At 37.8% G+C, this 25,143-nt stretch overlaps 6 protein-coding genes and 1 long non-coding RNA gene across 10 annotated transcripts; 2 read left to right on the top strand and 5 right to left on the bottom strand.

Moving 5' to 3' along the window:
* The first annotated feature begins 436 nt into the window (after window positions 1-436).
* Window positions 437-3,698, top strand: LOC135637015 (uncharacterized). The gene is made up of 2 exons (XR_010496132.1): window positions 437-534; window positions 3,259-3,698. It is a non-coding gene; the product is annotated as an uncharacterized LOC135637015 (long non-coding RNA).
* Window positions 3,699-4,296: 598 nt separating this feature from the next.
* LOC135637014 (SKP1-like protein 1) lies at window positions 4,297-8,636 on the bottom strand. Its single transcript, XM_065149338.1, has 2 exons — window positions 8,204-8,636; window positions 4,297-4,672 (listed from the first exon to the last, which is right to left on the bottom strand). Exons 1-2 carry the CDS (start codon window positions 8,513-8,515, stop codon window positions 4,499-4,501), a joined length of 486 nt encoding a protein of 161 aa, XP_065005410.1. The 5' UTR covers window positions 8,516-8,636; the 3' UTR covers window positions 4,297-4,498.
* A 385-nt stretch (window positions 8,637-9,021) lies between these two features.
* LOC103980654 (uncharacterized) lies at window positions 9,022-9,673 on the bottom strand. The gene has a single exon (XM_009397109.3). It carries the CDS (start codon window positions 9,635-9,637, stop codon window positions 9,164-9,166), a length of 474 nt encoding a protein of 157 aa, XP_009395384.2. The 5' UTR covers window positions 9,638-9,673; the 3' UTR covers window positions 9,022-9,163.
* A 2,196-nt stretch (window positions 9,674-11,869) lies between these two features.
* On the bottom strand, window positions 11,870-13,012 carry LOC135635276 (ABSCISIC ACID-INSENSITIVE 5-like protein 2). 2 transcript variants are annotated; one of them, XM_065146248.1, is made up of 3 exons: window positions 12,482-13,012; window positions 12,344-12,436; window positions 11,870-12,263 (listed from the first exon to the last, which is right to left on the bottom strand). In XM_065146248.1, exons 1-3 carry the CDS (start codon window positions 12,863-12,865, stop codon window positions 12,183-12,185), a joined length of 558 nt encoding a protein of 185 aa, XP_065002320.1. In that variant the 5' UTR covers window positions 12,866-13,012; the 3' UTR covers window positions 11,870-12,182. The 2 variants fall into 2 exon arrangements, with proteins under 2 accessions (XP_065002320.1, XP_065002321.1); XM_065146249.1 differs by having other exon boundaries at window positions 12,344-12,421; window positions 12,482-12,999.
* Window positions 13,013-13,775: 763 nt separating this feature from the next.
* LOC135635557 (chemocyanin-like) lies at window positions 13,776-14,718 on the bottom strand. The gene is made up of 2 exons (XM_065146703.1): window positions 14,406-14,718; window positions 13,776-14,332 (listed from the first exon to the last, which is right to left on the bottom strand). The coding sequence occupies exons 1-2, from the start codon at window positions 14,692-14,694 to the stop codon at window positions 13,965-13,967; spliced, it is 657 nt and encodes a 218-aa protein (XP_065002775.1). The 5' UTR covers window positions 14,695-14,718; the 3' UTR covers window positions 13,776-13,964.
* A 609-nt stretch (window positions 14,719-15,327) lies between these two features.
* LOC135637079 (uncharacterized) lies at window positions 15,328-19,692 on the top strand. Its single transcript, XM_065149459.1, has 5 exons — window positions 15,328-15,597; window positions 17,428-17,546; window positions 18,884-18,941; window positions 19,049-19,126; window positions 19,215-19,692. Exons 1-5 carry the CDS (start codon window positions 15,405-15,407, stop codon window positions 19,406-19,408), a joined length of 642 nt encoding a protein of 213 aa, XP_065005531.1. The 5' UTR covers window positions 15,328-15,404; the 3' UTR covers window positions 19,409-19,692.
* A 708-nt stretch (window positions 19,693-20,400) lies between these two features.
* LOC135637078 (aspartyl protease family protein 1-like) lies at window positions 20,401-24,744 on the bottom strand. 3 transcript variants are annotated; one of them, XM_065149458.1, is made up of 10 exons: window positions 24,266-24,744; window positions 23,991-24,123; window positions 22,562-22,806; window positions 22,239-22,463; window positions 22,017-22,152; window positions 21,856-21,929; window positions 21,670-21,769; window positions 21,533-21,593; window positions 20,906-20,977; window positions 20,401-20,765 (listed from the first exon to the last, which is right to left on the bottom strand). In XM_065149458.1, exons 1-10 carry the CDS (start codon window positions 24,553-24,555, stop codon window positions 20,734-20,736), a joined length of 1,368 nt encoding a protein of 455 aa, XP_065005530.1. In that variant the 5' UTR covers window positions 24,556-24,744; the 3' UTR covers window positions 20,401-20,733. The 3 variants fall into 3 exon arrangements, with proteins under 3 accessions (XP_065005530.1, XP_065005529.1, XP_065005528.1); XM_065149457.1 differs by having other exon boundaries at window positions 20,401-20,769; window positions 22,562-22,803; window positions 24,266-24,743; XM_065149456.1 differs by having other exon boundaries at window positions 20,401-20,769; window positions 24,266-24,742.
* Between the last annotated feature and the right edge of the window lie 399 nt (window positions 24,745-25,143).

The raw sequence follows: 25,143 nt of genomic DNA, 5'->3' as shown, positions 1-25,143 counted from the left end.
ACAAGGAGAAGAAGAGATTGGAAGTGGTCGAATTGGATCTCGTCCTCAGCAATCTCATGTTAGGGAAGGTAGGTGGATGTAATTGGTTCATTTCTGTTTGATCTTGAGGCTACAGTATGCCTCATCGTTCAGCACAGCACAAGCCAATCATGCGTTGAGCATCCAAAGGGATCTCCCATTAGTTTTTGATCGAATTGATCATGTTGTTCATGGAGACTTTGCATCAGCAATATTATGTGAAGTAAATATCTCGATTTTAGATTATTGTATTTTTTTAAGTAATATTAATCATATGAGGTAATTGTTGATGTATAATTTCGGATCCGATCCAAACAGCGTTAATGGTCGGATTCGGGTCTATGATTGTCAACCCACTGAGAACAGTTTGATCCGTTATGTTATCTACCGTTAGATGGGACGCAACGTTAGATATCAGCCCCAAAACCCTAAGCCCGACCGCCACAGTTTCCGTCCCCGTCCTCCGACCCCGTCTCTGCTTGGCCCAGCGGACAGGATTGGCCAGCCACAGCGGAGGTAAAGCCTCGTCTCGCGATCTCCGGCTTATCTCGCCCCCTTCTGCCTCTCTTTCTCTCTCATCTTGGTCACACCCTCTTTTGGGTGATGTGGTGATGTAACCTGTAGTGGTAGAGCTCGATTACCTTGAATACGAATTCGGCTTATGGCATTCGGGACATATTTCTAGGGCTTCTTTATTGGTCTGCGCGGCTATATAAATAGGGTTTTTGTGCTCCAGGTTTTGGAAGGGGCACAATCTTTGTGTTGAATAAAGATAGGGTTTTTATGTTCACGGGTTTTTTCGGTCTTTTGTCCAGCATACATGTGTTGCTTTCCGCAGTGTATCTCAAGTGTCTTTGGTTAACCAATAGTCGAGATTTCTCAGGTTCTCTGTTTGGAAGCTTTATTCAACCACACTGACTGAATAGCAAGAATGGTTCTGAGGCTAGATTGGTAGTTAATTGAAGAAAATTTTAATAGATTTTTGATACATTGAGTTCGCACTAGAAATCACCATGAAAGAGTGTGTTTTGTTTGTGACCATCAAATTGAGAAATTTGATCAATACTATGTTTCATTTAGTGGAAACCATCGTAAGTATACTAAACCCTAATCCGAATGAAAATTAAGGTTTGACAAATGATCTGATTAAAGCAGTTTCCGTGTCTTGTGGAGCCACTAAATGGTAGAAAGCTAGTTTTCTTCATGTCACACCAATCTAAGTCTACCAAATTTATCCTGTAATTTTTATGAAGTTCAATTCTGGAATGATACTCATGCATTGCCTGCTTAAAATTGCTGGTGACTGAACCATGGTAGATTGAGAGTGAGGTTATATATAATGGGAAAAGTTAAATTAATTGAAACCTCAAACAATGTTGACATATGCTTCGTCTTCTTATCTGAAGACGAGAAGTTGTTCTTGTCGGTAGGAAAGTTAGCTGTAACAACAAATTGCAGGTGCTTATGAATGTGGTGGCTCCGATCTGTTGGTAATATTTTGCTTTGGCATTGTTATCGCAGCCAAATTAAGTGATAGATTCAGCGAAAGCAAACTGTTCTCACTTCAAGGCTCTGATGTAGCCAAGTGAAGTACCTATGTGTCATTGTGATGAATAGAATGATACATTAAAGAATCAGAATATTGTAGCTTCCCGTGGTATTTGTGGTCAAGTGGAAAGCGGGTTCTGCAGTGATGGTGATTGATTATAGTCAGCAACTGAAGCTTTGATTATGGCAATTTACAGTTAGTTCTGCAAAAGTTGCCAGCATTCATCAATTCTGCAACTTTGGTGTTTGATGAGGGGATGAATGGTGACAGGCAAAGAGGAGGGTTGGCATGATTGTTGTAATCAGGACTGTCTGTACTGGTGCTTAAGTTGACAACAATGGTAGTGGGAATAGGATGCCAGTGAATGAAAAGGATGACAAGGCAGTGTTTTGATTAAAGGATGAGGTTGCTTATGACGAGGAGTACAGTTGATTGCATGATAAGATTTAAGCAGCTGCAGTGGTTAATTTGTTTAGGGGAAGGCTGCATTATCAGTAGATGAATATGCAGGATCAGTTAGGCAGCAAGGGAACCAATGCAGTAATTAAATGTACATAGATAAGCACGACGGACGTGAAAGGGTTCATAAGAACTTGATTTCAGGATTCACGATGAAGGATCAATCTCATTCATACTGTACCTCACCCTGGCATAGAATTTTTAGATGATATATATACCATGATGCACAATATGTATGAGCTCAAATTTGTTTATGTACATGAGTATTGTAACTGTTAGATTCAGTGATTCACTGCATCATGACTAGTTCAGAAAGGTTTTTGAACACTAACTTTAGCCTGCATTGTTTTTTCTGCTTTGCTTTCAAGCAGATAGAGAAATTTTAATTACCCCAGTGTATCCATTGAAAAGGCCAGAGTAAGTGGAATATCAGGGTAAGATTTTCTCCTTTTTTTTCTTTAAATTCTGTGTTTTAGGAGTTGAAAGATATGAAATATGGTAATCCTGATGGTCTGTAGAAGTGAGAGGCGAGAAACTAGGATTGTACAGCTCATTGTTTTGTGACTAAGAATATGGAAGAGTAATACGTGTCAACTTCACTGTATTTTTAAGATCGGTACTGTGGTATTCATTTCTTAGCATGCTTTTGGAAAAATTCATGTTGGAAGTTTTCGTTTGAAGAATTTTGAACATAAGTTTCTGTGCTCTTTGTAGTAAAAAGTTTTAGTTACCTGCACACCCATTTTTAAGCTGTTTGGTTTCTGATTGATTATTTAGTTTTCAGTTGCTGATGACTAACACAAATAAAAACTGAGGTATATCGTTAAAAAATCTATTCTGCAAAAGTCAAATAAAACCAGTTTAGCTTTATCTAACTTTTAAGGGATCGTGAATCCCTTTCTGCTTAGTTCAATAGACTAGCTCTTTTCATCTGTCCTATCCACTTCTCAGATTATTTGTTGAAATGTGATGCCTAGGATGTCTTGCAATTAAGGAATTAATCATTGGATAAAATGCCAGCAATCCTTATAAGATTTCATGTAAATTTTATGATCAACAACATAGCACACAACATGCAGTAAACCAAATAGCAGTTTTCTCTAGACATTATTGAGGATTGGTAATATGATAAAATGCCATGCACAGACCACCATTGCTCTTATAATAAGTACATACAAGAATTTTGAATACTTATATGCATGACAGTTTTGGTTCTTCGATGTAACATGCAGATCTGTCTATAATGGAAGGTCAACTTAATGATGCTGTGGATTCTAAACCCAGAGTAAAGGCAACACTTCATCTTGGCTCAGAGACGTTTTCTGTTTGTTCGAATGCTGGCATTCTCTCCCAACAGCTGGTTACAATGAAAGACCAGAGTATGGCTATTCTAAAAGACTACATCACCAAGAATAATGCACCGAATGATGTTCCTGATGAAGTCATTGAAGGCTCTTCTGATGAAAGTGAAGAAGACGTTGATAACCCACCCAAGAAATCCAAAAAGCAAAACTAAAAGCTTCCTTCCGATAAAAGGAGCATGTGGGATGATGTAATTATCTGAATTATGCCTGTGGATTTTTTTGATTGGGACAAACTAGAACATTCTTGTTGTATGAGAAGTATTCAAACTCATTTCAAAGATAAAAGCCAGATGATACACATGCATGCATGATTCCTTCTAAATTGAATACGCAGGTTGGAACAAAGTGTTTCTCGTGGAAATTTCTTTAACATGTCTTTTTTTTTTTTTTCTGTAAAAGTTTAATGTTCTTGTATTTGGGATTAATTAGAAATTATCTTATATAATTGATTATCTTAAGCATCTCAATCTTTGTAAAAATAAAATATTTAATTATATTTCTCTTCACCTTATCGATTTTATAAAATCAACATGTGTTAAAATTTTGTAATTATAATATTTTTATTAGTAAAATCAATAGTATGAAAAAAGAGATTAAATATTTTGTTTTTATAAATATAAAATATTAAAAAAATATAAGGATCAAAATATTAAATAAGATAATTTATAATTAATCCTTATATTTGTGTAGGGTACGATTAGCTTTTGAAAATACTTTATAAGTGCAGATATAACTAAGCTTCCTAAGATACTGTTAACATTCAAAATCACAAAACAATGTAAGAAATAATCAAATTAGGTATGTTTAAATCTTTATTTCTAATTTAAAATTTTTTTTTTTTACCTGTGGCATCTAAAATATTTTTCATAATCTATTAAATCTATACCTACCATTTTTCTAGCAAAGTGATACGGAATTATCCATGCAAATTGCAAATTGTTCGTCAAAGAGAGTAGTCGTTGTTGGTCGTCATAGTTTCCAACTACATGAGACATAGAGCACTCCCTGCTTAGATCAACAAAAGGTTCGAAATTACCCCAAAAACATCCACCATGACCGCTTATGACTCCAAGGATGAGAAGGACGTCTGGAGAGCGCGGAGAGTTCATCACTCAAAGGCCCACTGGTTCTCCCTACGCACCTCTTCCTCTTCCTCGGGGGTGAAGTCGTTCTTGATGTTGAAGGTTTTACGGATCTCCTCCGGTGTCTTCCCCTTGATCATGTCAGCTACGGTTTGGCAAGTTAAATCCAGCAGCCCTTTAATATTCAGATAGTTTGCAGCCTGCATACACCACCAAATCATTAGGGCCAAAAACACAATGCACAATGTATATATAGCTGACACCAAATAGGGGGTGAAGGAAAGAAGAGAGACAGCCTTGTTTAAGGGGCTTTGGTCCCACTTCATCATAAGCCTATAAGTACTAGGGTCTATGAGCTTTGTTGCAATCCCTCAACACATAATTTTTTACTCCCTTTTTTATTTCAAGAAATGAAACTTTTGCCTCTAGATTATCCCCATGAGGTCTTCTCCCTCAAACAAGAGCTCTCGTTAGGGATATTGTCGATTACAATGATCAGCCATCACTAATAATGGTCTGCAATTGATCGACAACCTACCAAGTGATTCATGATCAAACTGTAATTGATGATCACCTACCAACCGGCAGTCAACCATCCTAATGCAGTCCTACTGTGCAAACATTTCGAAGCACAAACAAAAAAAGACAAAATCCAATTATATATTAACATAAGACACTAGAGTTGAGGAGTAACGAAGATTTTGACAAATAAAGGTGTTCATTATGATATTAAATCCTTGTTAAAAAACATTATTTTCAGTTGCTCTTCCGGTGATTACATTTTTAAAACACATTAATTCTTTTTTTTTTCCATGCTGGTGAAACCAAGGGATAAATTGGAAGAGTGACTGTAGAACCCATGTTAGCAGATCCATTTTCAATGAGTTTCCCTAGTCGAACTAAACCCCTGCATATTGATACATATAAATATAGATTTGCATGTACCAAGTTTATTAGAAAATCTCCCCCACTTAAATTCCTAACACGCTCCTTAGGTCAAACATATATCATGCACAAACTTGGATAATCAAAACCTCACATAGGTGATGTGGAGTTTGGAAGCTCTATGACCACCGCATCATGTTTTTGCTACACTAAAGATTCATCAAAATCTGTAATCAGTCCCAACATGGCCAACACGCCAGATATGGTTGTTGCTCTGATACCATATTTGCCGCAACTCGAGCATGAAAACCATATGGGCTATATTACCATAATTGATAATACTATATAAAGCTTAGCCCACAGGCAGTGTGGGGCTAATAAGATTGGTGTATTACACATCCACAAGTTTGCAAATTCATGATCCATGCTAAGAAACCAATGGTAGTCAAATAACACTAAGCTCAAACATTTATTAACTAAAATATGTTAATAATAGAATTTAAACCACTAATTATAGAGGCAACCAAGAATTTTTAATGATCAAAGATCTTAACACTATTACCTTATGTTTCATTATGGTCCAACAATGACCAATGATTGCTGTCCAAGATTGTACTTTGCAACAGATGATTTTATTACCCAAAAGCTATCAATGAACAGTATCACTGTTCAGTATTTGATGCCACTATCAACCATCAAGTGATCTACGAATGACTATAGTCTATTAATGATTAGTAATTAGCGATGCTGTATTAAACCAATTGTTACCCACATCTGGTGTTCCATCAACCATCAACATGTCTATAAGGGTAATGCTTTACAATCGTTACCCACATCTTGCACTACTACTATGGTAAGTCAGACTAAGCGTTTAAAATAACTCTCAGAAAAGCAACACTATTGGCTTAAAAGATACATGTATAAACAAACAAACCCTTAGGATAAATAATCTCAAACCCTCACAAGCATGTTGTTATACGAGCACTTACTTGATAAAACAAAAGCCCATAGGTTAGATAATCTGAAGCCCTCACAAGCATGTTCCAATCTAAAACCTCACTCAAAATATATATACAAACTCCTTCCAAGACTGATTGCAGAGATTTTAGGATTATATGGCACTTCAGAAGCTTAACTCCAATGATTCAAGTAGCTTGTAGACGAAGTTCAAACCAAAGAGACTGTCGTGTGTGTGTGTGTATAAATGTACGCATGCGCATATGCACGGGTACGCAGTGGGCACATGTGTGCGCAAATGTTTGTGCATATGGTGTTTGTGTACGTGCATGTGTGAGTGCATGCATGTTCCTGTGCATGGACGCATGTGCATGTGAGCGTGTGCATGTGTGAGCAGTTCCCTACACAACAAGCAAAAGCTAAACTAATAGATAGACAGCTAGCTGGGTTTACAACTTGAGTGAGAGAGAAAGACAAAGCAAAGATCCTGATATGAAAACAGTAAATAATTATAATATAGCAACATTAAGTTAAAAAAAAAAGTAACAGAAGCAAACTAGTGTTCTCAGGATTAATCAGGCAGACAATCTCGGATGACTCTTTTCCAAATTGATTAAATATAAGAAAGAATTACAAAAACAAAGAGACTGAAATATAGATAAAGTATCAAACACCTATGCATTTAACAGAAAGTAGGATTCCAACAATGCATTTGTTACTCCTAAAGATTAAAGACCTATCTGAGACAGCTCTTCAGCCAGATAAAGAGTACAAAACAAAAAGATGTGGCATTGTTAACTTCCCCATGAACAAAATATTAACGATACTGAAATAAGAAAGAATTACAAAAACAAAGAGACTGAAATATAGATAAAGTATCAAACACCTATGCATTTAACAGAAAGTAGGATTCCAACAATGCATTTGTTACTCCTAAAGATTAAAGACCTATCTGAGACAGCTCTTCAGCCAGATAAAGAGTACAAAACAAAAAGATGTGGCATTGTTAACTTCCCCATGAACAAAATATTAACGATACTGAAATAAGAAAGAATTACAAAAACAAAGAGACTGAAATATAGATAAAGTATCAAACACCTATGCATTTAACAGAAAGTAGGATTCCAACAATGCATTTGTTACTCCTAAAGATTAAAGACCTATCTGAGACAGCTCTTCAGCCAGATAAAGCGTACAAAACAAAAAGATGTGGCATTGTCAACTTTCCCATGAACGAAATATTAACGATACTGAAATAAGAAAGAATTACAAAAACAAAGAGACTGAAATATAGATAAAGTATCAAACACCTATGCATTTAACAGAAAGTAGGATTCCAACATTGCATTTGTTACTCCTAAAGATTAAAGACCTATCTGAGACAGCTCTTCAGCCAGATAAAGAGTACAAAACAAAAAGATGTGGCATTGTCAACTTTCCCATGAACGAAATATTAACATACTGAAATCGCAAGTAATGGAACACCAAGCGGCAGCAAAATCAGCCTTTTCGACACTAAATGCCAACGCAAACACAACAGATCATGATGATGTATTGTTTCCCAATTTCACAAGTGACCATCAACGTCAGATTAAATCTCATGGACTAGCCAGAAATAGATAACAATGAAAATTATCTCGACATTTCCGTCAAATTTCCCTACATTTGTTGATAAGCAATAAATACTATACGTCTAAAATATGAATATAGATCTAATAAGTAATCCAAAACGTGTAAATGAAAGCGTGTAAATATGAATATAGATCTACATATACATTAATGAAAGCGTGTAAATTAGGAAACCAAAACGGACCTATCAGTTTAGAAGCGATCAAGGAATAGAAAAGGGGAAAAGCAATAACAGAAACGGAATCGGTCAGGGATCTCACCAGGATAAGGTCGAAGAGGGTAGCCTGATCGACCTTGACGAACTCGGCATCCCAGGACTTGAGCTCCTCGTCGGCGAGCTTGGAAGAGTCATCAGAGGATTTGGAGGCGGCAGCAGCAGAGGCGTCGACGTGCTTCCTGCAGTACTCGATGACCTTGGCGAGGATCTTGGAGGTCACGTTGGGAAGCGGGATGCCGTTCTCAGCGCAGTCGTCCTCGATCATGTGCTTGATCGTCTGCGACTCCATGGCCACCGCCTCATCGACCTCGAACACCTCGCCATCGGAGCTCTTGAGCGTGATCATCTTCGCCATGGCCGCCGCTTCACGATATGGAACCTGACGCAACCAGGGATCGCGATGGAGAGAAGACGAAGCCCTAAATGTACAGATCGAGACCAGCGCTATCCGATACGGCTTGGCCGACCAAAGTTGGAGAGCCTTTAAATTTATTGGTAGGCCAAAATTCCTCTTTTTTCTTTTTTTCGTACTGTTTTATTTCTCTCTTGATATATATATATATATATATATATATATATATATATATATATGTATATATATATATATATGTATATATATATATATATATATGTATATATATATATGTATATATATATATGTATATATATATATGTATATATATATATGTATATATATATATGTATATGTATATATATGTATATATATATGTATATATATGTATATACACACATATATATATACATATATATACACATATATACATATATATATATACACATATATATATACATATATAATGATTGAAGTCGATGGAATTCAAAGAAAATATGTGAAACATTCCATCAATGGCTCTGGACATGCTTAATTAACTCAATCTCAGATTAACACCAACATGCACTGCCATAAGAACATGAATTAAGCAAACTGGAAGCTCTTCGAGTTCCATCTCGAACTCCAAACAGCAAACCCCCCATAGCCACGTCAACGGGGCGGCGCCTCCACCTTGGTTCGGCGAACGCCGGATGAGAAGGAATCCAGCCGAAGTTGTCTTCGAAAAGCCATGATGAACGCCTCGGCTCGTGCATTCAGCTCCTCGGCATCTCCTTCTTCTTGCGGTTCGAAGCCTCCTTTCTGCTTCTCCTCCTCCTCCCCCACCCCCACCGAAGCCGCATAGCTCGAGCTCTTGGATCCCCTACCACCGCTCTTTTTCTTCGTCTTTCTCCCTCGCCTTCTCCCCAGATTAGGCTGGATGGAGATTACCACAATGGACGCGATAATAAGGTTTAAGAGCAGCAAGAGAAATGGGGGTGGAGCCACTAGGAGAGCCAAAGGCCATTGGTGTAGCACACAAGGTAGAAGCTTCTTGAGTCCTGAAACGAAGAGCGCAGTTGCAGCTGCAGCCAAAGCGATCTCCACGATCTCTTCCTCTCTCTTCAGCCGCTTCTCTCCCTCCATCTTGATTTCCCTCGTCAAGCTGCGGTGCGGTCTTAATCCCCCCCTCGGAGCTTCGTTTGTTCCCGGTCCTTCTGCATGCCCTTATATAACATGACACCCAACGCAAAGCAGCTTTTCCTTCTTCTTTTCATGGACCGCAGTGAGCAGCACGCGACCGGAACCTTTTTGTCGCGCCTGCCGTGCCGACCACCACGCAGCGATCGTGATGGTGTCGGAGGTCTAATCCGGGCGGTGATCGGCTGAACTATTGTACAGTTTGGATTGTGCTGTACCGTATAATAGGTAGGAGAGCTAATCGAGCAAAAACGATCATTAGGTTCTCTTTTCTTGAACTCACATGCTTTGAAGCTGGAGTCTATTACGCTGCATGTAAACGCATCAGCTGCAAGTTACGGGACAGCAACCAGTCTTGTGAGCGAATCGGACATCATGACGTGCCATGTGCTCGGTCAACTGCTACTTGTTAATAGTGCATTTGCTATTAATATTTTTATCATTATAATACACAATGAATGATGTTAATTAGAGCTTCAATTAGTATTGCAAGTATAATTACAGAATTATACTTGTAATATTTATGATTATATATACTACGAAATACGAAATCATTGACTTTAGGCAGGTATATACAGGTAATTACTCTCCGTCACGCCGTGCATGCCACGAACTGCAAACGTGTCAGTTAAAGATTACTTTTCCTATAAAAAAAGGCGCCTGCTTTTTCAGCGTGTGCTGTGGAGTTCAGTTCGCAGTCTGATAATGTTTTTGTTTTTGTTTTTGCAGTATGATAATTGATAGTAAAGTAAATCTATGTAAACTTTTCTTGTGTGATGAGCGTGCAAATTAATGGGTTAATACTCTTTATAAAAATATGATAGATGAAATTAGTCATTCAATCAAATCAAATTATGACATTTGGTATCAGAATTATTCAGGTTGGGTTTCATATATGTATGCTAGATTTGCTTTTCTTGCATAATAAGAATGATTCTAATTTGTCTGAATTAATATGAAAAACTAAAAGATACTAAAAAATATATATATTTTTTTTTATAATATTGATGTAATTAATGGATATATTTTATTTTTTCTAAAACTCATCATGATAAACTTTTTTAGGGACTTTTTTTAATTAAATTAAACTTTTCTTCTCTTATATAATTTTTATTAGTTATTTTAATAAATAAATATTATCAATTTTGGTCTTCTTATTATAAAACCAAATTAATTTTAGAAAATATTTGATCTACATCTTATTCTATATTCTATCACTTTTTTTTGTTACTTCATATAATGACTTATAATTTTGATTTCTGTACCATGAGAATAATTTTAGATCTCTCTTATTCCTATTAATTGGTATCTAAATCTCAACTTTTTTATTAAATAAATCACTCAACTAAACTCTTCCAACCATCAATAATATTACTATCAACTCTCACACTATTGCACTGTCATCAAATTTTTTTTTTTATGATGTTTCATTCCAAGATGATCAGTTAACTGGTATTGGATCCATGTTTTCTTGATAAGGGATAATTTGGTCAGTCGATTATTGGTGCGGCCCGTAAGCTCGTAAGGAATTATTCGCTTTGGGTGATGAGCATACCCGTACGATTTTATCATTTTATGAACGTGTTAACTCCAATTTAAGGGTAAAATAAATTTGACGAACTTACGACCGGTTCTCATACTCTTTAACCGGAACTAAATGATCTTATCTTTTAAACCAATATGGAACTAAATAATCTTATTACTTCTCTAGTCTTATCAGCAGATATAAATAGTTTTACAGTAACAACGGGATCAGATATAAATAATCTCCTCTTATCTATATGTATCTCTCAAGTTTTTTTGTTCAATGAAAGTTGGACACTATATGTATGATCTCCTCTTGTAAGATAAAGAGTCAAACCCAGTATATATCATTCCCTGCATAGTCTTTCATACTGCCACCGATTCCTATACATTTCTTTCTCTTCTATACTATGACCAGTTGTTTGCTGCCTTAAGTGCAGCTTAATAACGATTGGTTATCTTAAGTCCTTTTACTGGACCTATTCATTCCTCTGATCATTTGGCTTTGCTGAAGGTGATGTGCCATCAGTCTACATATAGGAAGAGATAGAAAGGATTTGAGTCAGAATACTATGTACAGAAGAATCCTTGAGAGATTTCCTTGTTTATTTGTTATATTCCAAACAAATTAAACGGATTTCTTAAAGAAAACAGTGAGTCAAAAAGTAGAATTGAATGTCTTTGTTGACCAAGTGTTGGATGACAAGGGAACAGCAACAAGACAGCTTCTTTGAGGTAGAATTCTCAGAGGAAGCAGCATAAGCAAAGGCAATATAAATGAGAAGAAGCCAGAGTGAACGAGGAAGGTAGAGAGCAGCTTGTCCACGAAAACCTGCACTGAGTAAAATAGCTCAGCCTTCGGAAGAAGGCTGAGAAAGCATCGACCCGTAGAACAATACCTAAAGCTGTCCCGACAGGGAGGGAGGTGCCATTTGTCGTGGAAAAAAAGGTCTCATCCTGCGCTTTCCTAAAATGGAGCTGTTAACGTCCTCTGGAGGGTGGAGCTCTTTGTAGCCACCGGGAGCTGATGCACCGTAGTTCTCTTCAGCTGCACAAACAAGCAACGAGCAGTAGCATTAGATCTAATCGATGGGGACAAACGAAGGAGTGCTTAGGTCGAAGGAGTACCTCCTCGCACTGTCTCTTCAGGAACCTGTTCTCGTACAGTAGATGATCGACCGCCTGCTCCAGCTCGTTCGTGTAAGCCTGTCGCACGCAAGACTGTTAAAAGAGGTAGAAGTCGATCTGATGGAGAGGAGTCGGTACCTGTTTCCGGGCTCTCGATCGAGCTGCCGACTCCCTGTTCTTGATCATCCGTTTCTTCCTGCGGTCGACGTCAGTCCCGCTGCTGAAGCTCCCATTCCACCGCTGCTCCAGCGCATGCTTCTTAGGGCAGCAGTCGACGACGCTACCACTGCCGACCCCATCGATGCTGGAGTCAAGACAGCCGCAGCTGAGGCTGAGGGGAGCAGGAAGAATGCGATTACTGGTTTCCTTCAAGTTCCCACCGAAGGAGCAGGAAGCGGCTGCTGTGCTGGCGCCATAGAGCGAGGGAGAAGGCGTGGAAGGCACGTCTTCTTCTTGAAGAGAAGAGCTCAGGCTGATGTCCTGCCACACTTGTTCCATGCTGCTAGTTGGCCATAACAGCATGGACCAGAGAGATTTGAGGCTTGTGGTCTTAGAGGAAGTAAACCTGGGTCGAAGTGACGAGATCGCATCAATTTTTCTTGGCTTCGATCGAAAACAGATCGAGGAAAGATAGGAAGTACTCAGCAGCTGTCCAATCCATCATCTAAAATACGAGACTTCACGTGGTGCGGCGTCCTCGGCTCTCCTTTACCTCGCTTTCTTTATGCCTCTCGACACGGCGCCTGCCTGCCACAGCCAATGGGGCACTCGAGAGCTTAGCAAGGAAATAGACGGCTACCCGGCAATAAACAAAAAGTACACTTAAAGGGAGGGAGTATTTGTTGTAAGTATAAAATAATAATTACGTTATTATACGAAATAAATTTAATATTAAAATTAAAAATCAAATATTTATATATTTAAGATTAGACGAGTGTACCTTTCTATTTCATTCAAAATATTTTTATCTGATCATATAACATAATATCTAGTAATTAAGAATATTTTTCTAATTAATATCATCTCTTAAGTAATTTTATTATAAATATATAATCAAATTCTAATTATAACTATAGTATATCTTATCAGATTAAACAATCTCATCCATTAATTAAATTATAATATATTTTATTCGATTAAATAAGATAATATAATCTAACACATGTACGATGTGACTGCTACACATCTTGATAGTGCTAGCTAGAATTATAAAGATGAGAGAGAGAAGATGGAATCGTACGCTGTTATCTGCTGTGGGTGCACATTCTACCACCCTCAAAGCTGCTCTGATCTTTGATGCATCGCGACGTATACATAATCTCAAAGGAGAAAGAAATGATAGTAAATGTATATATGACGTAAGCTTATATCATAAGAAAATGTCGGTTGCTGACGGATAGATCTAATTAATGTCCCAATAGGTACAAGTCGTATCAAATGACAGTGAACTCACAGAGGTTGGATTCATCTATTACAACGCAACGCTGAACATAGATAGCCATGTGAAGTCTTCGTCAACCAAAACATACAATATTAAGCAGTCCAATAAATCTCACCGCAGATAACGTAAGCGAGGAAGAGACATCGAACGATATTGAAACAAGCAGTTGAGGAGGAGAAGTCAATCTACTCCTAAATAGTCGATCACGAACCACAAACCTATCACCACAAGCCACCACGTCGTCCTTGCTACGGATGCGCCGGCATTACCGGGCAGCGGTGGCGGTGGAGATGTCGGGAAGGGAGACTCTCCGTCGCCACCTCCGCTGGGGCTCGGGCTTGCTCTCGCCACGGTGATCCCGAATCTCATCCCGCCCCTGCAGTGTCCCTTGACGTTGCACAGAAACCAGTACTTGGCGGCCCGCGTCAGGTTCACCACGTCGTTGCCGGAATCATAAGAGCTCACGACGCCGGAGCTCACGTCGCAGGATCGGAATGTATCTTCCACCACCCGATACACGTCATGCTGTCCCCTGATATAGCTGAACACTGCACCCAGTAACATACGTTTACATGGAGCTGGAAGACGAGATCAGCTGGTGATCGAATGGTGATCTCTTACGTAGAGCATCGCCGACCGTGAAGTTGTACTTCTGCGCCCACCTCTGGTAATCTAACCCGTACGTCCATCCCTCGGCGTCGCCGACGGTGTAGGATGCAGCCCCGACGAGGTTTTCAAGCAACAGAACGGACATGAAGGCGAGGAAGAGGGTGTAGCTTATGATGGAGTGCAGTTCCATGGCTGATGCGTCGTTCTGCAGGTGATCCAGCTTTGGCAATGGCTGGTCATCATCTACTGGTGTGGATGAGTACTTATCTGGCGGCTCTAACAAGTCAACTCTTGGACTCATTCCCCCTATACGTAGTGAAGTTAATCCCTGGGCTAAAATACTTGCATGATATTGACTTCTGCTAATGTATGTTTGACAGAAAAAAATTTCCTCCCAAGTGGAAAGAAGTTCCCTTCTTTATTTGATTAATTAATCTATGTTTGTAATCAATATATGCAAATTTGGGTATCAAAACAATTATCAAAATTTTACTTATCTCAAATCTTATTAGTCCAAAAACTCATAAATTAATTTTATCATCAAAATTCATGATTCGAATGCTTGCACTATTCAACGAATGACTAAAGAAATGATCTTCGATCTTCACACGAGAGAACGAGGCCTATGCACATGTTGTAGGAGTCATCATACAATTTTGGGCAAGCAAATAATCTTCAACAAACATAAAACATAATAATTTATAAAAAATTATAATAATTCAATTAATTTCCCAATATGGAATTGTAACCGTCACATTGCAAGAGAAAAACATACTATCAAAAGGAAATAAAGTGACAAAAGAGGGTTATGGTTTAATTTTCTAAAGATAAAGGGGCCTCTCTGCAAAATTCCTCCATTCGTTGGGCTCTTCTGGAAGCTGCTGCCACGTTTTAATTTTTAATGGAATAAAACTAAAAAAATATATCCAGAACGGTCCGAACTCGTCGCCCATCCAAAAACGTTTTCCCCAACCCGCGATTCTTCTCTTCGTCCTAAAATCCATCCTAATCATGGCTTTCACCCACTCTATGCTCTCCCTCTCCCAACCCAAGCCCTGCGCCGCCGCCGCCGCCGCCGCTGATGCCTGGCGGCCACTGGTGCCCACTCGTCGTCTCGCTTTTACGGTCTATTCTTCTCCGTCCCTCTTTTCCCGGGCTGAGCCGGCCAGTGCGGTCGCCACCCTCAGAAGAAGCAAAAGCAAAGGTACTCTTCCTACTATTTTACTCAGATCATGGACACTAATCTGCGTGATATATGATGTTGCTGCTTATGTCGGGGTACCGAATCAAAGTGCTTGGACGCGGAGTTGGATTTCTTTGTAAGGGTTTTCTGATTCCGCGTCATAATTGCTGCTGTAGAGCTTTCCCTAAATCCCGCTTGATCTTTTGATTTTGCTTGAAGAACATAATGTTGATGAAGAATGATGGAAATTGAGATTATTATCTTGGATTTTCATGAACGAAATATTTATGCAGTGAAGAAGGGAAGAGACATTAAGACCATTATCTTGGTCTTTATTTTTTTTTCTTGCCCTTCTTCACTGCATAAACATTAAGTTTCCGAATAGTCCTTTCCTGCTAGTCGTAAGAATCTCGATTACGTTATAGGAAGCAACTTCATCCAGCAGCATCCTTATTTCCAATTATTCAAAGAATATCAATTACGTTGTCTCTTGAAATATGTGAGAATTCGTCTTGGACAAGACTGGGTTTTTTTTTCACGAAGATTAAGATGAGAGCATTTTTTTCATTTTGATGTCTTATATATTTTTTTGAAAAAAATGTAATACCATTGAACTATTTAACTCGAGACAAGTTTTTCAGTTAGATTGATGGAGGGTTGCTAAAGGGATATATGTGTATATTTTACAATTTTAGCAGGAAATATGTGCATATCGAAAATTTACAAGGATGACAAGACACAGTTAACTTTATAGGATCATATATGCAATTGTGCCACCATTAAATTGATCTCATGAAAATGTGATTTCAGAATATTAATCCATTTCCCGTTCTTTCTTGTTTCTCTTTGTTTCCTAATGTTTTGGCTTTTAATTTATTATCTTAAAATAAGACACTCGAGTTATATTACTAGGTATGGGGCCTTTGTGGAAGATGAGTTAGTATCATCAATACAAAGACTTGGTCTTTTGGTGTTTTCTTGAAAGAAAAAAAAAATGTATACCCCTAAAAAATTATGGCATTTGTATGAATCAAGGAACTTCTCTTTACTCTTCCTGTTTGATTATGCTTTGATTTTAGCTTGGGTTTACAGTTGCACTATCTTCTTTTTCTTGTTTTCTTATTCATCTGAGGACTGAAACTAGTTTATCGGTATGAGCTTGTAGCCAGCTATATGGATACAGTTGAAATGTATGTGGCATTCTCTTCATAAAGTCTGTTACTCGTTGGAACAAAATTTTTGCTTCTTTGAGATTGTCCAAACATAATGCATTAATGGGTCAAAAAAAGTTGATATAACTTATCGTAGTGATTCTAGTTCCAAAAGCAGTTTTTATGTGGATGCATATGTGGATGTGGATATATGTCTGCCTAATTTTTGGTTTATGTGGTCTCAATATGCTGTACATGTGCTTCCCACATTTGGTCCACTTAAAAAAATCAGTGCAGTCAGTTATATGGTTTTATGTTTTTTATATTATGATTATTATGCTAGTGCATAAATTATGATACAATACCAGTCACAGAGACTATTAATTTTTTTATTCCTTATAATTTTAAAAGCCTAAAGGAGGCTGAAGCATATATTTAGCTATGAATTACTTAAACTTGATAATGTATTTTATCGTTTGTATCTTCAAATGAACAGCCCATTTAAAAGCATGCCACATATGCACTGTGCATTACCTTAACTGCTGAGATTTTATTACTTCCTTTAAAACTTTGTTATTGATTGATTATTTATAGTTGAATCTTTTGCCGTAGCCTACAGTACTGCTTTTGCACAGCCCAAAATACTTGTGATGGTTTATTTATATTGTCCAGAGTTAAATTATTAATTGCACTTTTTCAGCAAGAGCACAAATGCATGAATCTGGAAGTGCTTTGGCAGCGGATGCTTTAACAAGTGTTAAGCATGTGCTTCTTCCAATCACTGATCGGAACCCTTACCTTTCAGAGGGAACAAGACAGGTTATTTTTATTTTCTGGTTTCCATGTGTCCAGTTAATGCTTGCATCTATGTCTTATTTTTCAAGGATAGCTATAAAAAGGCAACCTAAAAAAGCACAGCCAAGTGCAAATGACTCCTACCAATGTGGGGCCTCGGTTGGGTTGATGAACACAGTCTCCCTTTTGCATTTTGAGAGATTAATTCTGTTATCGACCAGGTTACTAAGGAGCAAGCTTACCATATTGGAAAGATTTTCTCTGATTTTTCTCAAAAATAGCTGTGAAGTTATTATGGAGAAGCCAATGCCCATCTTGTTTCCAAACAATTATCATGCTGCTGATTCCTATAGATGATTTTGGTATCATAGATTTAGTTTCTAATGCAAATATTATGCCAACAATTTCTTATTAATTAGCTTATGCTGCAAAAATGTGGCTAGATGTTTTCACTTATTCTTTTCAAGTAAAAGACCTCTAAATTGTCCAGTGCATTTGATTTTCAAATGTTAATCAACAAATGCAATTTGTCTAAATCTTGGACTTTACTGGATTTAACTTCTTGTTGCCGTCAGGTTTCAAATTCATACATCAATTAGACATGACCTTCGCAAAGAGCATGGTGCTTGGGTTATGTTTTTCTTTGTGCAAATATAATCTTTTGACTTCTTATTAGTTCATTTACAACAGAGTTAATTATTTCATTTGAATATCATCTCAAAATTAGTTTCTTTTGTGATTTAAGAGCATTTTGACATGGAAATATCGTTCTATCATATCCTTGTGGCACAAAATGTGTTCAACAGAAAGCTGCCAATCTGGCAAGATTATGCCTTTTTACAAAGAACTTGAATAATTGCATCAAGGAATCCTATATTTAATGATTGTCAATTAACAATATGGTAAGATTGTGCATTTGTGCGAAGCAATTGAAGAATTGCATCAAGGAATTCTATATGACTGTCAATCGATCTATGGTGAACATATGTGACATTAGCAACAGCCATATGCGCTGTTACTGTACGTTGTTGAGAATTCTGGTCAAGTTTAGTTGGTTGTGGATTATATTATGCTATTTTAATCCAGATGTTACACAAGCTTTTAAGTGCACTACTATGAAGTTTTTGTTATCTTATCTCTCTTTTTTCCTTTGTTCTACTGTCATTCTAGCCTCTCCTACAAACTGAACTTGATCCTTTTTTTCCTCAAAGTAGGTGTGATACAGTGTATTCCAGTTTCTGGGACTAGTCACATCCAATCAATTTAATGTAGAACTACCTTCCTTTTCAGAAGATTGGCCCTTTCAGATATTTTTGTTCCTTTTCTACTCTGCTGATAAAATGAACATTTCTATTTCATAGGCTGCAGCAACCACCACTGCCCTTGCAAAAAAATACGGAGCTAATATCACAGTTGTTGGTACGATGATCGAACCTGTATTGCAGTTACACAAAATAATTTTAAGTTTCTCTTGCCATATGAACCAATATATTGAAGGGCTGTGGAACTTGATTTTCCATTTGCAGTTATCGATGACAAGCCAAAAGAGTCGATTCCCCAACATGATGCTCAACTATCTAGTATCCGATGGCACCTTTCAGAAGGTTGGTTTTGTTCTATTTTCATCCCATTACATTGAATTATGATGTCTGGTTGAGGTGCCTGCTTCTCATTTACTTATTTTGTGTTTAGGTGGATTCAAGGAGTTTGGCTTGATGGAACGATTGGGAGAGGGGAAGATGCCAACTGCTATCATAGGCGAGATAGCTGACGACTTGAACTTGGATCTGGTGGTCTTAAGCATGGAAGCAATTCACTCGAAGTATGTTGATGGAAATCTGTTGGCAGAGTTCATCCCATGCCCGGTCTTACTTTTACCTCTCTAACTGTTTTAACTTGCCGCTTGCGCATGGTATAAATTCTTCTTCCCAACGGAGCTGTTCCAATGATTAGCTAAATCTGGCCCTTCTTCTTCTTCTTCTTCTTCTTCCAATTGCCATCATCTTTAATATCTTCGATATACATTTCTAGTATTTCTGATCTTTGGGCCAGTCTTCAATAGCATCTTCTACTCAACTTGTTAGAAGTTGATTATTTGCTGCTTGTCTACTGGTGAATATCTCTGCTATTCACGAGTTTGAAGAAAACAAAATCATACTCTTTTCGAATTTGTTTGGTGCCTAATAGTTGGGAATATGATCAGGATAGTCTGCAAGATTGAGACCAAGATCTCTGTATCATTTTCATGTTCGGTAGAGGTCACCGAAAACTTGGAATTTGGATAATTTTTCTTCTTAAAAAAGATTGCATTCAGAATTTGTGTCTATAAAATTCCTCTGATGGTGAGAGTGCAAAATTCATAATTTTTTGAGTGAAAAATAGAGAAAATATATTCTTTAAACTTTTTTTTTTGAAGCAACACATTCAATAGATTTTTTTTTTGTCATCTTCGAAGCTTATGTATCACAGCTCAAAGACCTCTAATGTATTGTCTGTCTCATGTTGACTATAACTGGACTCATAAAACCCTATCGACAGTGTAGAAGACTCTCTTTGAAGCGCTCTCACAAGGTCAATAAATAGTGGATTCATTCACTTGGTATGCCTGAACACCTGACAGGATTGTCTTTTGAAATTAGTGAACATTAATGAGACAAAACAAAACAAAAAAGGATAAATTCAGCTAAATTACATTTACTCTCTCATCCTTCACTTGGCTCTTTCGGCAATATTTTTAGGGTCTGAAACATGAATGAGGTTCCTGCAGGGCCTATAGAGAGAGCTTGTCATAGTATTAAGATCCATTAGGGTTTGTCCCTGCAGAAGTCTTAACTAAACTGTAAATTATGATAAGATGATTTAAAACTTGGGATGAAAATTTCAATCAAATATAACTGCCTCATTAAGATCCAATGTTAATCATACAAACATATGGAGAATAAAAATATAAATTAAAAGAAATAATTACAAGAAATGGTAAAACTTCCTGACTGAGTTTATTTGCAATGCCTAATCTGACGATAAATGCAAATGTATAGACTGTGTTGTATATGTTCGTATGAAGCTGTGAGCAACCCAAGGAATTACGATCAAAGAATTGTGGATGAGAGAAGCAGCAATGAGAAGAGACTACTTGTGAGTTTCTTTTGTGTCGAGCTGTTGGAAGGAGGCTTCGGCATGGTGACCTGAGTAGTGTTCGCCCGAGTAGAGTTCATGCCACCTTTGGTTGTCTTGGTAGTGTCACTGCCTGGTGCAACAAAAGAATGTGGATATGGTGACAGGGTGAAGGTACACTTAATCTTGTTCTCAATACTCCAGCCTGAAAATTATACTCAGATTTGTACCAAACTAATGTCTATTTTTTTGGAAAGATTTCTACTTACAATCAAAGTTCTTCCAACCCAAAGTCAGCCTTTCTCTGTCGAAGACGATACGGAGGCCTGCCATGAAATTTTCTGCACAAGATATGTTTGAGAAACCATAGTTTACTTTTTTATAACTCATGCAGTAGCCACAAAGAAGCAGATACCTCATAATCATCATTCTAGTCTTTCTGGTCGCAAGATAGTTTAAGCCATGAAGCAAAAGATCAAAGTCTAATTTGATCTGTGCAAAATGTGGTACACCTTCTACTCTTGTAGAGCACAAGATTTGTGCCTCTCACAGATTCTGTGCTAAGAAACCAAGAGAGCTATACAGCACTAATTTCTAGTTTAGATGCTTGTAGGTTAAACTAATTGAAATCCGCATTGATTTGAAAAGTAGCTCTGATTAATCTAAAAGACAACAGTTTCAAACAGAGATATCCATTTGTTGTTAAAAATCCATAATATATTAAGCTAATGACTGGATCACAACCATGCTTCTACGATTAAAGGCAGCCATCAGATATTGAACTCATGAATGAACTTCTTAAATAACCGGTTCATAATAAAACAAATAAGAATTTTTCTTCGATCAAGATAAATCCTGGTCGTATATGATTTCAGAGATGTGTACGAAGAACTTACGCCCAATTATATTCAGTCCATTGCTCTTCATAATGGCCAAACAATAGAAGTATTCATTTTGCTGGACATCACAAAGATCAGGAGAACTTATAAAATATCCATGAATCTGGATGAAATATGATATGTTTATACTTTACCTGTAAACTAAACAAAAATATTGGATCATTTACAGGAAAAATGCTTCCGCCTCTTGTTGTTAAATTTATTTCAGGTAGTGAGATTGTAGTTTGAGTAGGACTGCAGTAGGAATTGGAAAATAAAATTAAGGTATCATCTAAAATAAACATGTAAAACTTCTCTACATCTCAGATCATTTTAATTACCTGACTTCAAAACAAAATTCGAAAGGGACATCTGGATCAGGATTGAGCCGTTGCTCTTGAACTTGTGCTTTGAACTGTAACAAGGAAAGGTATTTATGAGTTACCACAAATCAGCAAAGAATGGGGCATGCTTCCAGATCATCAGTGAGAATTTATCTTACACTCTGAGTTAGCTTGGTATACAGGGGATCAGCCAAATAAGTGAATGAGGTACCCGAGTCGACAAGAGCACTAAGAATAGCAGTTATAGAATCATTTCCTACTGTGGCTCCAGTTATGTTGATCATATAAGAAGCACTGGGGAAAAAGAAAAACAAAAGAAAAATAAGAGTTACTCTTGTAAATAAGAATGCAAACCACACATATCTAACAAAGGCACTTACAAACTCTTGTCTATAACAAATGGAGTTTCTTGTTGGTCTAAGCTACCTTTGTCTCCGAAATGTATCCTCCCGGTGCCATCATCTCCGAAGCACATGGAGAAAGAGTTTGAAGCAAGCCCTTGACTGGATAAGATGCTAGGGACAGATATCTTCTCCATTCCTAGCCCAAACAGACCATTTGGAGCTGCACGTTCTAGAAAAGAACCAGTTTGAGTTTCTCCACATCTACATGAGCCAACCAAAGAATAATTAGGATTGGAGGGAAGAGATAGGAATATGGATTTCTGGTGAACTGAAATGATTTAAAACGAAGACAACAGTACCCGAAAACAATCGGTGCTTTAATGATTTGAGGTGCAGCATCCTCGGTCATCAAGTACAAAATATCCTCAACCAAAATTCCAGAAGATGAGGTATTAGCAGATACATACTGAACAACATAAGGGCAATTGCTGGCTTCTGCAGTGCATGAGGTCCGGTTTTGGAGGTCACATAAGCCATTGCTGCATAAAACCTTCTTGCTTGTTGATGATGCATTAGGACTGTAGATGTTAAAAGATACATTCTGCTGCAATAAAGTGTTTGAAAAATAAGATGCACAGAACGAGAGGAACAAGTAGGTTTGGAGATATAAACTTTATATGGAACTGGGGTTATTTATCAGTACAAACAAAGGAGTACAGAATATATCAACCAGAAATACATGGCTGTAGTCAATGATAAAATGCGAATACAAATGCACCAGGAAATTTACTAGTCCGCAATGATATTTTCCTATAGAGCAACTCATTCTCAGGATGTTCCCTTGGGGAAAAGGTAAAACTTCCTTGAAAGGTATTTGCTACTTGCATTTTCATAGTCAAACCTATTACAGCTTACAACTGTTTGCTTGCCCGTAATGACCAAAATAATTTTCATTAATGAGATAATATCGGTAGTAATAAAACAATGATGTGTCTAAAACTTACTCCGACCACAAAAATCATAAGGAAGAATACTAGCCAACATAGAAAGAAAAGAAAATCTGAAAGCAAGCAGAAGTGCTTTAAATGCATTTTCTGATGAGCATTTTTGCAAATTAACAGGATACTCCACACAGAACACTAATGTCCTTGACATATTAGGAATTACATCTACATGTTATCATGCATTGTAATAATGACGCAGAACTATGTCTAAGATTATCCAGAAACAAATGGTAACACCAGGCCAAATTCATAAAACCTTTGTGACCATGGTCTAACCTGAAGGGATTGTAGTGTCTCATCTTTCATTGTGACCATGGCCTAACTTGAAGGGATTGTAGTCAAGAATAACAAGGAAGATTAAATCACATGCAAGTGATTAGAACATATTGTTTAGCTTAAGACTTCAAATCTGTATACTGAAAAGTGTAGTCTGTAATCCAGAACTTACAGTAATTGTTCCACTTTTCTCACCTCTACCATAGCTAGGGTTCTAAATTGCGATTAATTTTGAGTATGGACTTGTTGGTATTACAAGACTGATGTAGCAACAACAACGAAATTTTTGATCCAATTGTTTTGTAAAAGATGATTGCAAACCAACTACACCTCGTCCAATCTTATGATAAGAAAGAAGAAATCATATCTTAAGTTAAAAACTCTACCTAAGAGGATGTTCATCAGAAAAGAAGCTACTCACAAAGAAGATCCATAGACAAGATAAAAAAGAGCTACCAAAGAGAATTTGGAACATGAAAAGAATGATAGTAGATATCAGAAGGCTTACACCAAAATCAGGGGAGGTGGTAGGCGCGCATTGTTTGCAATCACAGGGCACCCAGAACAGATCACTCCCAGTATCCAACGCCACCAGAAACGTCATGTTGGGCGTCCCCAAAGAAACGATCGCGTAATGCAAGCTGATCATCAAGACAAAATCCCCAAACCCAGGGGGGCAATCAGATCAAAGCACACAACTAGACGTTTAAAAGATCCAACCTTCGAACACCCAATACCAATTCTTCAAATCAAGCAGAGCGAAACAAGAGAGGGACGACGTACAATCCCAAGGAGCTGAGTCGGACGGTCGCGTTGCCGTCGGCAAAGGAGAGGTCGGAGGAGGCGGCGGCGAGGGCGCGGCCGCGAAGGGCGCGGTCGTGGTGGGCGAGGGCCGCGTAGTACTCGGCGGTGCCCTTCTCCGGCCACCACGCGCCGGGCACGGCACGCCCCTCCGCCCACCGCCGCACGCGGTCAGAGAACCGGTGGTGTAACTGGAACCCGATTGCGGAGGCCGGCGCGGGGATCAGCGCGGCGGCCAGGAGGAGGAGGAGTCCAAGGGCGGGGGAGGCCATGGGAATCGAGGAAGAAGGGATCAAACGGGGTACGAATGAATCATGGGAGTTGGGATTCTTCGATTCGATGCGACTTCTTGTCACACAAGAAGAGAGAATTGGAGCCAGACGAGTCGTTTTAGGTGGTGGTTATTGCGGTAGGCGTCTGCGGGAGGGAGGAAGGAAGGTGCAGCTCGACCACTGTATGGTTTATACGTGTGTTGGTTTGGGTTCAGTATAGGAAAGCAAGCTGTTTTGCTGTTGCGTCTTGTCGTTGCTCGCGGGAGTGACACTTGTCATCTGTTTTTGCCAATAAGGGTAATTCCGTATTCCGGGGGAATATATATATATATATATATATATATTAGTTTTTTCGAAAAATATTTTTCATTTTTCATTTTTATTTTATATTTTTTATCTTATAACTTAGGATATCCTTAATTTGATAGTCAACTACTTATGTCTTTTTCTTTTCTTTTTTCTTAATGAATTGGATGTTATATTATAGTATTTTTTAGTAATAATAGTAATAAAATATTATGTTATGTTTTTTTAATATATCATTATGTTACAATATTTTTTATATTATTAAAAATATTATAATGAGAT

This window comes from Musa acuminata, chromosome BXJ3-4 (genome assembly GCF_036884655.1).
Source record: "Musa acuminata AAA Group cultivar baxijiao chromosome BXJ3-4, Cavendish_Baxijiao_AAA, whole genome shotgun sequence".
Classification (NCBI taxonomy): Eukaryota; Viridiplantae; Streptophyta; class Magnoliopsida; order Zingiberales; family Musaceae; genus Musa; species Musa acuminata.
Note: the sequence above shows the minus strand (reverse complement) of the source record. Positions and strands in the feature narration are given on the sequence as shown.